This window comes from Poecilia latipinna, unplaced genomic scaffold (genome assembly GCF_001443285.1).
Source record: "Poecilia latipinna isolate Pla-1442-1.1 unplaced genomic scaffold, P_latipinna-1.0 Scaffold251, whole genome shotgun sequence".
NCBI classification, from domain to species: domain Eukaryota; kingdom Metazoa; phylum Chordata; class Actinopteri; order Cyprinodontiformes; family Poeciliidae; genus Poecilia; species Poecilia latipinna.
Window position 1 is genome coordinate 216,146 of NW_015112867.1, and position 11,812 is coordinate 227,957.

Consider the following 11,812-nt stretch of genomic DNA (forward strand, 5'->3'; position numbering starts at 1 on the left):
TATTGGATTAAACTCTGTAATTCTGTGACGTCAACACTCGTTTTTTGTGTGGTTTCACTTCGGCCCGCCTGGAGAATCTGGGATCTGTGAGAAGAAGATAGAGCCAGAGATTTCCCAAAATGTATTATAACCTAAAATCTTCTTCAACAAGATCCTCCTGGGATCTCGGCGAGGTTTGAGACGCCTGAGTTAGACGGGGCCCCGGCACCTGGGAGCCCAAACTGAGCTCACAACGAGAGAACACATTTATGATTAGGTTTGCCATGTTCCCTCCACTTGTCAAACGTCTGGCTGTATTATAGTTTCAGGGTTCAAATGTGAAATGTCAAATGTGTGCCATGTGATATGGAATATGATATGCTAAAAGTGCCATAATTGTGTTTTTCACGTTTTTTTTTTTTTTAGTCGGACTTAAATGTTTCTGATTATCAACCTGTTTTGGCAAAGACAGCCTGAGTAAAAAAAGCTTCTTCTTTTTTTCAATAACCTGGACATGTGTGAAAAAATAATCACTCCTCATGTTAATAACAGGTTGTGTGACTCAAAAGGGTTTCCATAATTGGCAATGATTGTTTTAACATTTCTATGGAGGAATTTTAGCCCCACTCTTCTTTGAAGAATAGTTTAAATTCAGACAAATTGGAGGATTTTTAAGCAGGACCATCATTTTTAAGATCATATCCCAGCATTTCAATCACTTTCATGTCTGGACTTTGACTAGGCCACTTCTGAAGTTTTATTTTAGAGGTGCTCTTGATGTTGTGCTTTGGTTGAGCTTCCGTAGGACCTTGAACTGATGGCTGAATATTTTCCATCAGGATTTCATGATTCCAACAACTATGGCAAGTACTAATGCACTTAAGCTGTCCCACAGCATCACACCGCCACCACCGTGTTTATAGTCATGTTTTCTTAATGCGGGATCCACAGCATTTTCACCGGATACTGTCCGTGCCAATGTCTTTTGTCCATCATTTTAGAGAAACGGTATTTCGTTATCTTTGTATGATATTAAAATTTCCTTGGTGATCTGAAACATTGAGTATAAAAAGCTGTAGGCAGGCACACTACTTTTTCCTCTGTGGTGTTCATTGAAGCTTCTGCAAACAGTGTTATGGAGTAAAAGTATGTCTTTTACTGAACCTTTCTGTTCAGTTTTTATTGCAGGGAAAAACGGTGACAGCTGATAACGGCAACAGCTGTTCGTAACCTAGGAACCAAAAATCAACAAAGAAAGATAGTGACAAAACAGAACCAGATCCTGTTAAGAATTCTTCAAAATAAAACACTTCCTCTATTCACAATCATGTTCAATTCAATTAATAATAATCATCATGTAAACTATGCTTGACATATAATTGTAAATCAGTCACTTATCATGCATATAACAACAACATATAAGTGTAAAAAAGTCACAACAAATGGTCCTAAAAGATTTGAAGTTCAGTGGAGTAACGGTTCTCGTGGGACTTCACTACCACAGATGTCCCTGAATCTCTAAAATCCACAAATACATGAAACTTCCTCCAATAAATCCTTTTAACAGGGCCTTATTTTTTTTTTTCAAATTAATTTTTTTCCCAAATTCCAATTTTCCATTTTTTATTTTTCTGAATTCTACTTTTATTCTGACCATATTTATTGACCAAAAATCTTCATCTCTATATCCTATGACTATCACAGACATCTTCGTTGACCATCTGTGTTTTTGCGTTTAGCTTCCATTTCTCCTGCAGTCATCCCATGGCCCCCGTTAGTATTGCCATGTCAAAGATGAACCCAGTTTTTTTACAGTTTCTTCCAATATCTGTAATGTTTAAATGTTCCAGAGTTGGCAGCTGTTAGCTTGCCGCTAGCTAGCTTCTTCTCCACATTTTTGTTGTGACTTTACTGTATCCTTGCACCACCAAGAACAAAGAATGATGCTCCTGAATTTAGTATTTTTTGAATGCTAATCAACAGCGTGTCTGGGTATTTCAACTTTCTAAGCTGCATTTTCCTTTAAATATTATTGGTATGAACAAATAAGTAGATTTTCTGTGAATAATTTGGAGTTCTGTTCCACAGATCAATCTGTCAATACGTGAATTCACAAATTCTGAATGAAGACAAGGAGGTCCACTGTTGTCTTTTAAAGATATTATTCAAAATCTCTCTTTTTTTCAAATTTATTTCAATGACCACCCTGCTATTGTTGTTGCAACATATTCATACAAAAGTTTGATGCCTTGTGGCATTTATAATTAAAGAGGTGCTTAAGTATCAAGATATTTCTTTCACTTAATACAATTTTCTGATGTGCGTTGAATGAAATTTCATTTAAAATTCCTCTGCTTAAAGACAAAGCCCACAACATCCACTGTCATTTATTTGTAATTGCAACAGCAATGGAGAACATTGTGATCTCAAAATAAATAAATAAATAAATAAATAATCCCCTTTTTGGAAAACTTCACAAAACAGAAAAATTTTAAAAAATATTTAAATCATTGGCTAGAAACGTAGTAAGCTACCCTGATCCACTGAAAGATGTAAAAAACCTCTAAAGATAAGATTGTGCTTTAATGAGCACTTTAATGAGTCTTATTACTTGTGAGAATGTCTCTGGATCAGTAATGAGAACTGTAGTAATATCCTGACATAGTGTTAGAGGCGCATTAACGCCTCCAAGTTTTAAGCATCAGAGAAGCAGATGGTCCAGATCATTTGTTGCTGTGCTGAAGATGGAGGCTGATTTTCTTGTAATATAGAGGTCAAGTTACTTTTGCCACATAGGTCCCCTGTTAAACTGCTGTGCGGTTAGATTACCCTTGAAAGTAATGAAAAATTTTAATTAGAGAAATACAGGTTTGTACAGGTTTATGATACACTGACTAATACAAGTTCAGCTGGCAGTTTTTCACTCATAGTAAGATATCTTCCTAATGTTAAGTGGGATAATCTGCCAGTTGACTCGGTACTTTTTTCCATATTCAAGAATTATTGACTTAATTCTTGCTGAAAATTTACTTATTACTTTTGTCTTATTTCAAGTGTACTAAGATACTTAGACTACTTAAGATTTGGTATTCTTGAAGTGATTCTGTTAGTTTCTTCAGGCTCTAAAATGATTGAGACTTCCCCTCAAGATGAAAAAAAATCTTCTGTTCTCATGTAAACAGACAGTAAAATGTGAGAGGATGTAACTTGTCTTTTTTACTACTGTCTGTTTCAAAATGTGTGGGCCTTTTATTTTAAATCACGTTTCACGTTTGAAATTCTGCCAAACTGTGGATATCAGTGGAGTTAAATTAGTGTGATGATTCTCTTTTATTCCAGCTTGGTTTTAATACAGTTAACTCCACTGCATTACTGACATTGACTTGCTTTACTATGTGGAACAAAGCCAGTTTCATCAGCTCCTTCTGGAATGTATTATTGGGCCTTTGTGATAGCCACGTTTTGTTTAGTTCAATACTGCACTCATTTCATGGAAACGCATTACACATTCTTTCTGATGGCTGACTCCCCACAGTCATTTTGTGGAAACATCTAAATCTGCTCATGACCGCGCTTTGGGGGCTTAGCCGAGGCTTTTTTTGGGGAACTCTGAAAAAATAGAATGAAGAGAAAAGATCCAAATGGAATTCTGGAAATGTTAATGAATGAATCCCACATCAGAACACAGTGAAGAAATTCAGAATGACCCATTTTTACTTACATTTCTGCTTTCTTTTTCAGGAGCCTGCTGGATGTGGATACATTCTCCAAGTCAGATCCTGGTATGTGTCAACCTTTTTATTCTCTGATCTGCTTATTTTTATGTTCTATGTTTGCAGATGTTTTACCCTAAAAACCGAACAGCATTGCTCTTTACCTTATTTGTTCCTACATAAGACATAATGAATGATCCACTTCTCGGGTCAAGATCTTAAGAAAAGTGATGTGAACTTTAGCATGTAAGACAGTCAGAAATGAACCAGGACTAAAACTAGAGCAGAAATGTTTCTCATTCAAAAGATGAGCTAACAATTAAATAGACAACATTGAAGACAGAGGTAAACATACACTAATCAAACTGCTGATTTTGCTCTTTGATTTTGTAAACTGCTGTTTCTCCAGGGTGACATCATGAAATATTAATACATAAAAAAAATAAAAAAATAAAAAAAAATAGATGGAAATGTTTGAATTTTGTTTGGATTATCTATACGTCAATGAAAAATACTTCATAGAAAGTATTCAGCAAGCTAGCTCAATATTTAGTATGAAGCTAATTATTTAGCTCAGTGATAATTATTAAACTTTAGGCTAAATTTGGAATTTAGCTTACAGTTAAATACTTTGCTCTAAGTTAAATACAGCTTAAAGCTTTTAGCTAAATGGAGATATTTATCTCTGAGCTAAATATTTAGCTCACTAACTAAATATTTAGTTTGGAGCTACATATTTAGTGTGAAACTGTCATATTTATGAATGAATGAATAACATGTTGAAAAATGAACACCTTTTTTCTCTTATGGCAGGACTTTATAACTAGCCCACAGTAGACCAGATTCTGTTCGTAACCATCAGTAAACATCTGGCATGATTACTGCTGGATGATGTACCACTCTTCTAGGGAGAATTGGTTGGTTTCAGCTTATTAATGATGCATTTCTGAAACAGTTGAGGTCCAAAATTTAAGGTCAATCCAGAACTTTACTCTTAGCCCTCTTATCCATTCTAAAACTACTGTGAATGTGTTTTGAGTCAGTTTCCTGTTTCAGCACCCAATTTTGTCCAAGTCCAAGCATCTAGTTGGGGTGGCGGCACAAAACCTGGAGGGAGGGAACATCCAGTTAATGGGCTGAGGGTGCAGGCCCTGCAGCTAATGAGGCTGAAGTTGATAAATTCACAGTTTCTGACCCAGAGCTAAACTAAAGGGAAAGTTCACTGCTTTTTGTTAATATTTGTAGATCAAAATCTGAAATAAAAGCTAGAATAGAATCTTCACTGAATATGAACATGGTCTGAGATTAATGTGTGAAATCACAGAAAATGTAGTTTCAATGCATTGCAGCTACTTTAGAAGGAGATAAGATGATACAAAACATGCTATTCTGCAAGGATTACGAATCATTTAATATTTTGCTTCATTTGTGAAACCTTCACTCTGTGAAAAAAAAAAAGAAAATTGGGGTGAATTCAAGGTTTTTTAACAATACTGTAATCTGGATTCAGTTCACTCACTATGGAAGCAAAAAGGAGGAAGTGGTTTTGGGTGGCAGTCATGTGAGAATAGCTTGTATATGAATGAACTGTCAGGCTCTCAAAAAGAAACTATTTGGACTTTCCAGCAGAACGCTTTGCTTTTTCTGATGAAAAGCCTTGAAGCATTTCAATGTGTCAATTTGTGAGTCCAACTGAGGACAATTTGTGGAGAGCTAATGTATTCTATGGTGTGAGATTTGCAGGGATGAAAATACTGTATAATTTGATACGAACCTCTCTGTATTTGAATACCATACTCTGTAGGGTTTCATCTGATTCAAAAATAGACTTTAATTTAGTTTTCTGGACCTTTCTGAACATGTAAAGTTGTTTTTTTTTCATACTTTACACTTGTAAAAGGTGAGCTTGCTATTCTTACACTTTGATTGTTTTTATCCAATAACCAACAATGATCAATACTAGCGTTCATCTCCCCTGTTAACTGTCGGTGTTACTTTCTGGCATGACCTTTAACCCCAACTTTCCTACTGATTTGTCTCTTGGTGTATGACTGTGTGAGACTGAACAAATCTAGCATGAAGTAATTTCAGCGTTTGGTCTGACTACATATTTAGAAGAGGGCAAATGAACTTCAGCCTTAGATAAAGTGCAGTTGTATAATTTCTAGTGTTGTCAGTCAATTGAAAAATGTAATCAGATTAATTACACTCCAGCGCTGTGATTAATCAGTTAGTCACTATGATTAACTTTGTAAGGTTGAGATGTGAAAGCCCATGTTTTCAAGAAATGTTTAGGAAATCATTTTGTCTCAAACCAAACATCTCAGCTTTCCAGGTTTTCATTCATGGAGGCTTAAAAGACGTCATTTTGCTTCAAACGTAATTTAGAAATGTTAACTATAAATTGTCCTTCAGTGGAAGGATAATTGCAATTCTACCTTGGTTTTATCCAAATGTCCATTGCGGTGTTTCTGTTCTTGTTCTGACAGTAATCTGACAGGAAGTGGGCAGAGAGAAGGGGGAAAAGACAAGGAACCGGGAAGAGGGTTCGATGACCGCATCGAGATTTGTTGCCTCTGTTTTCGTGACGCTCGCTCTGACTGCCGTGTTTTCTAAAGCAAAGTTTACTGCAGAGCACAACAATCTGACTCTCCCCACTGATCTTTTCACTCTTATTTGCGACTCTGATTTTTTGACCGCAGTACAAGGCAGCTGTGGAATGAGCTGTTATGAACCAAGTAATGCTCCATGGGAGAGACGCTTTTACACAAAAATAGATAATGCTGCATTATGTAACATTAATCTTTTTAGATTAATCGCATACGTTAACGTTAGGCCTGTCACAATAACAGATTTTGCTGGATGTTAAATTGTCCCAGAAGTTATCACGATAAATGATAATATTGTTGTTTTGAGACCATCTTCAAGCAATATAATGATAATGGATAAATAATGCAAGAACACATTCTCAAAGATTGATCAATTCATTACAATTCATTAAATTCTAATGAACATTTAACACTGGAACTGGAAGATATTTTAATTATCCAAAATAAACAAAGCAACAGGAACAACAAATAAAATTAATTATTAATTTCTATAAACAAAATTGTCTTTATAAGATCAAAACACCAGACTTAATTCTGTTATCCAGTTTTTTGTAGAAAGAGACAAAAGAGAAAAAAACAATAAATCATACAAATGGAAATTATGGAGCTTGTTTAAATTTATTATGCAATTAATAAATGTTTTGTTTACAGCGACAAGCCTAGTTAACATGTTACCTTTCACAGCCCTAATAATGTCACATAAAATATATAATATTTGTATAAATTTAAATGTTTTTCTGTGGGGAAAAGGCCTTTGGAAAGAATTCATTGTAAACAGCGGAACAGAAATGGATCTATGAGTCTTTACAGTTTATTTCTCAATTTCATTTTCTTTGATTGTGGATCAAACAAGATGTGAGTCTGATGTTAAACATTTTCTCATAATTTATTAAATTTGTCTTTGACTGGATATTTGGGCACACCCCTACTTTCCTTTATTTTAAAAAAATGACTAAGAAGCCAAAGAGCTGTGAACAGAAAGTCATGGCGACTGCTCATTCTCTGCACCTGCCAATCTAAACGGCTCTATTACCAGTTTTATGCGTTCTTCCCTTTCGGCCTCTTGACATCAAAGCTTTCTGCCGACTAATTTGAGCCCAGTGGCGTCCGAGCAGATAAGTAGCGCCGAGCGACTCCGAGTCCAAAGGGCACAGATTTGCAGGGAGGAATGACGCGCCGCAACCCGACAGACAGTCGAGACTGAAATGAGTTTCACAAATCACAGCTGGAGAGCACAGCTGTCTAAATCCCTGGTCTTGAGGCTCAGGTGATAATGTGGGTGACGGATCACAGATGTGAGGGCTGCCTGAGGAGCTACTGGGCTCCAACCAGTACAGACAGGAAGAAGTGATGCATGAGTCTCAACATCGGTTCAACTTCAGCAGATGTTAAAGGTTCTGCTGGTCAGTAACAGGATCCGGTTGGAGGGCTGGTCAAAGTTTCAGCCAACAAGAGTTTGCAAACTGAAACTGAGGCCAGTTTAACCTTTTTAGACAATATAATGTTAACATAATTAGAAATTAATCCATCTTGAGAGACAGGTGGCTGGTTTCTCTGCTAGAACTGGTTTTAGAAAATGTTTCTGTACTCAGTTTTCAAAAGAAAAAAAAAGTCTAATTTAAAGTGTGTGAACTTTAAATAGTTTATATCATGAAAGCACCAAGAAGGTCAAATATACTTTGTTTTAATGATCACACCAAATGTTGGACTGTCATCAACCATTCCAATAAAATACACAGAAAAAGATGAGAAGTTCAGATATGTTTGCGACGTAGCTGAATTTCTAATATATTCTATGCTTCCTGCCAAGCCTTCATCTGATAATATGCCCAGCAGACTCCTGGAGAACACTAAAACTAATCTCCTTCTGGAAGTTCCTCTTAAAGCATCTTTTCTGTTACAACGGATTGCAGTTGCCCATTTTGGTCTTATTTCTGAGTGTACGTCACAGGTGGCTTCCCCAAGTCAAACCAGTTAACTGATTTATTTTCCTCTCACAGCTGCTCCCTCTGCCATGTCTCGTCCAGTTTTTATCGCTGCCAACTGCCTAGGTGTTTGATATTCAGCTGCAAAGATGAGCGAGAGCAAATGTCCTGGCAGAGAGAAGGAACGGAGAGGAGACTGCACTCGGCTCTCAGTCAGTCGTCTTTTTATCCTCGCAAAAATGTTTTAATCAAAGTAATCAGAGGTACATCTGTGGCAGCTCTGCTGATTGTCAAAATTCTAAATATAGAGACTTCAATAGTCAGAGAGCCAAAATAGTGGAGCACGCAATCAGGTCAAAAGAGTGTGTCTATGACAAAATCACAGGTGATTTAATCAGTCTTAATGTTATTCCGAGCTAATAGGACGCCCTGAGTAACTGGGTTAACCGTGCCGCAGAAGCATCAGAGGAGTTTGGAAGATGTTTTTCACTGTTCGTTTCCATCTTTATGAGATTTCTTCAACATATAACAACTTCTGTTGATGAAAAGAAGAGGTGGAGCTAATAATAGAAAGGCTTTTGATGAAAAACACAGCCTGAGTTCAAAATAATCAGCTAACTTCGTGTCATTGGATTCATAATGTTGGCAGTGGTGAAACAGAGCAAAAAGTCCTGGTGACGTCGCTATCATTTTCAAAGTTTAGCAGGTGTGCTTGTGATCATTAAAAAACCCCACCTGGCCTCACGCATGAGGAAACCGCTGCTGAGAATACTGCCCCTGATGATGGAATGTCTTGAAACATTAATGACTTCATGATGAGAAATTTAATTTTACAAAAGAAGGCTTGAGGACATCCATGATTGTCACCAGTTTGTAACTTTGTCGTCATTGGTGGCATGGATCTGCAAACACAGCGAGGCAAGGAAAAGCAACAACAAATCCACTTTAGTTCAATAAACACATCAACAACTATACCATTGTTTGGGACATCTGAAATATTGTTTGCCTGGAGAAGAAAAAGGCGTGTACTATTATGAGTCCTGTGGGGTGTGAGCAACGCAGCAATAACTACCATTCTTTCATGCATGTTTGAGAAATCCTTGAATCTTCCATGGCAACCTCTCAGCTGTGTAAAACACATCAGTGGACCTTGCACCGCCTTTGAGGACGCAGCTCCTCCTCTGAGGTGGAGTTTTCAAGCTTCTGTATTACAGAGCAGCCCTCCTCCATGATCCCTCCTTCTCCACTCAGCTCCTTCAGACTAGCCAGCAACAATTAGCAAACACCTGATGGATCTGCGCATCTGCTGGGCTCATTATAGGAACTACTTCTAAAGCTGGTAGGGTCAATAGAGGAGCCATGTTGTAATGGCGGTTTCAGAAAGAGCAACTTTCTTAAAGAGACAGAGGCTCAACTTCAAGGCGTTAAATTATGAAGTCAAATTTCTTTTAAGTTATGTGATATAAGAGGCATTTTTATAACATCTGAAGGCAACGTAGTTATTTGATTGTGATATAAATATGGCTGGAAACACATAATGATGCCCTTTTAAATATGAAAACAATGTTGCTAAAAACTTGGTATTTTGCTGTTAGCAACATTCCGCGTTAGACTGATCAGAACATGGAGTTCCACACCCATGATCCCTGCAGTGTCATTATTCAGAACAGAAGCACATCAAGACACACACACATTTGAGTTACATAGGACTTGGTTTTGCACAGAATTACCCTCATTTTCCCATTTTTAAATTCACCAACACACAAGTGACTTTTAGTAACTTGAATGTAAAGTATAAATATCACCCGTGTAGGAATGTGTTTATCCTGTCCGAGTTTTATTCAGCCTTGCCATCAGTCATAAGCTCACTGTTTTATGCGCCGTGTGTTTGTGTCGCTCATTTGCACAAGGCTTTGCAACAAACCCAGACTCATCTCTTCAAGTACCTCTTCTTATCAGATTTACCGTCGTTTAAAGTTTGTCCTTGGTGCTGTTGTGACAATTTGATCTAGTCATTGTATGAATTAACTTTGAGTTTCTCCGACACCACCATTAAATTACCTCATGCTTCTGTGTGTCAGCCCACACATGGACAAAGGATGTACAGCTCCAATCGATGTGTTCTTCTTTGTGAGGGGAAGAACTGCTGAGATAACTGTCAAAGGTTTTTTCTTCTTTTTCTGTAGCCTTGAGTAACTGAATGCAATCTGTCCGCCACTAAATGTTACACTGCATCACATTTTTTCTTTGGAAATGAGGCAGCATGTTTCGTTCTCTTTGACCTTTGCATGTAAGACTTTTTTTTTATGCTGTGGAATATGAGATCTCTCTCATTTAGTGATTGTAATTGTGTTCGTCTGTAATTCATGTTCCTAAGATGGACCGTGACCTTCAAAGCAGGTGCTGTAAAGTGGATTTAAAGAGATGTTTGAACTGTCCTGATGAAAAGGACCTGGTAATGATTGGATGCAGACAACAATTTCTTTGCATTTTCAGTATGCGGGAAAAATTCAGCAGTAAAAGTAGAAATGAAAATTTGTTTATGGTTTTTAGCTCCCTCAGTAGATCTGTCATCAGATTAAAGTAGTCTCTGACTGGACCCCTCCAAAAAGTTAATATTACCTTAAGTCAGAAAAAAAAAGATTAAAAGATTTCTTTAAACCTAAATTTGACAGTGTGAATAACTTTGAGCCTAACTGATTTTCAAATAAAATGAAACTTTTGGCGAAGTCCTCACCTGGTCATTGCTTTCCTATGCAGTTTCACTTGATTCTCATCTCCTTTCAATGCTCTGTCTGGGATTTTCTCACATTAACCTTGATTTCTCTGGTAGAACTTCAGCCAGTCAGCGACCAGAAGAAGTTGTGAACAATGATTCTCTGCACTGTTTTAGAATTGTGGTCTGTGTAGTTTCAGCAATGGCAGCAGAGGAACTGAGTGTTGGTCATGCTTCTAAATATCGATTTAACATTAACAGCTGCCTCGTTCGCATCATCACTTCTCTTTGCACTGGAGGAAGCTTTTTAGGGTTGAACTGGCTTCATGTACATCATGGACAAATGTTATCGTTTGGGTAAAATTTCAAACTTCACCAGCTCTAGGAAGCAATTATTTTTCAACATCCAAGAGCCCAGTCCCTCTGGATGAAGTGAAGGGTAAAACGAGGAGCTAGTTTTTCTCAGACTAACAGAGAACAGAAAACAAAAATAAGTAACAAAACTAGACAACAAAGAATTAACTAATATGGCAAAACCTTACTATGAATAATGAATAGAGAGGAACGCCATGAATATGCAAAGATCTATAGAAGAAAATAATCAAAACAAAAACAAAAGCCAGAACCCAGACACCCAAGGATTCTAACTCAGTTATTCCATTTCTTTCCTTTATTTCATTTATGGTCTAATTTGCTCTGATTTTATAGAATGTGTGATAGTTTGGGGTGTTGTAGGCATCTGGTGGTGACTATATGCCAATGGCCTAATGAAATCTATTTAAATTGATAAATAGTCAGTGGTGGAGAAAGTACTCAAAAAATGTACTTAAGTAAAAGTACAAATAAACAGACAAAAATGTACTCAAGTAA

At 36.9% G+C, this 11,812-nt stretch overlaps 1 protein-coding gene across 1 annotated transcript in view; it reads left to right on the top strand.

Moving 5' to 3' along the window:
• Nucleotides 1–11,812, top strand: part of LOC106947665 (copine-9-like) — a 111,439-nt gene that overhangs the window by 4,969 nt on the left and 94,658 nt on the right. Inside the window, exon 2 of the mRNA XM_015032815.1 lies at nt 3,721–3,761. Coding sequence (XP_014888301.1) covers nt 3,721–3,761 — 41 coding nt within the window. The remainder of the gene's footprint in view (nt 1–3,720; nt 3,762–11,812) is intronic.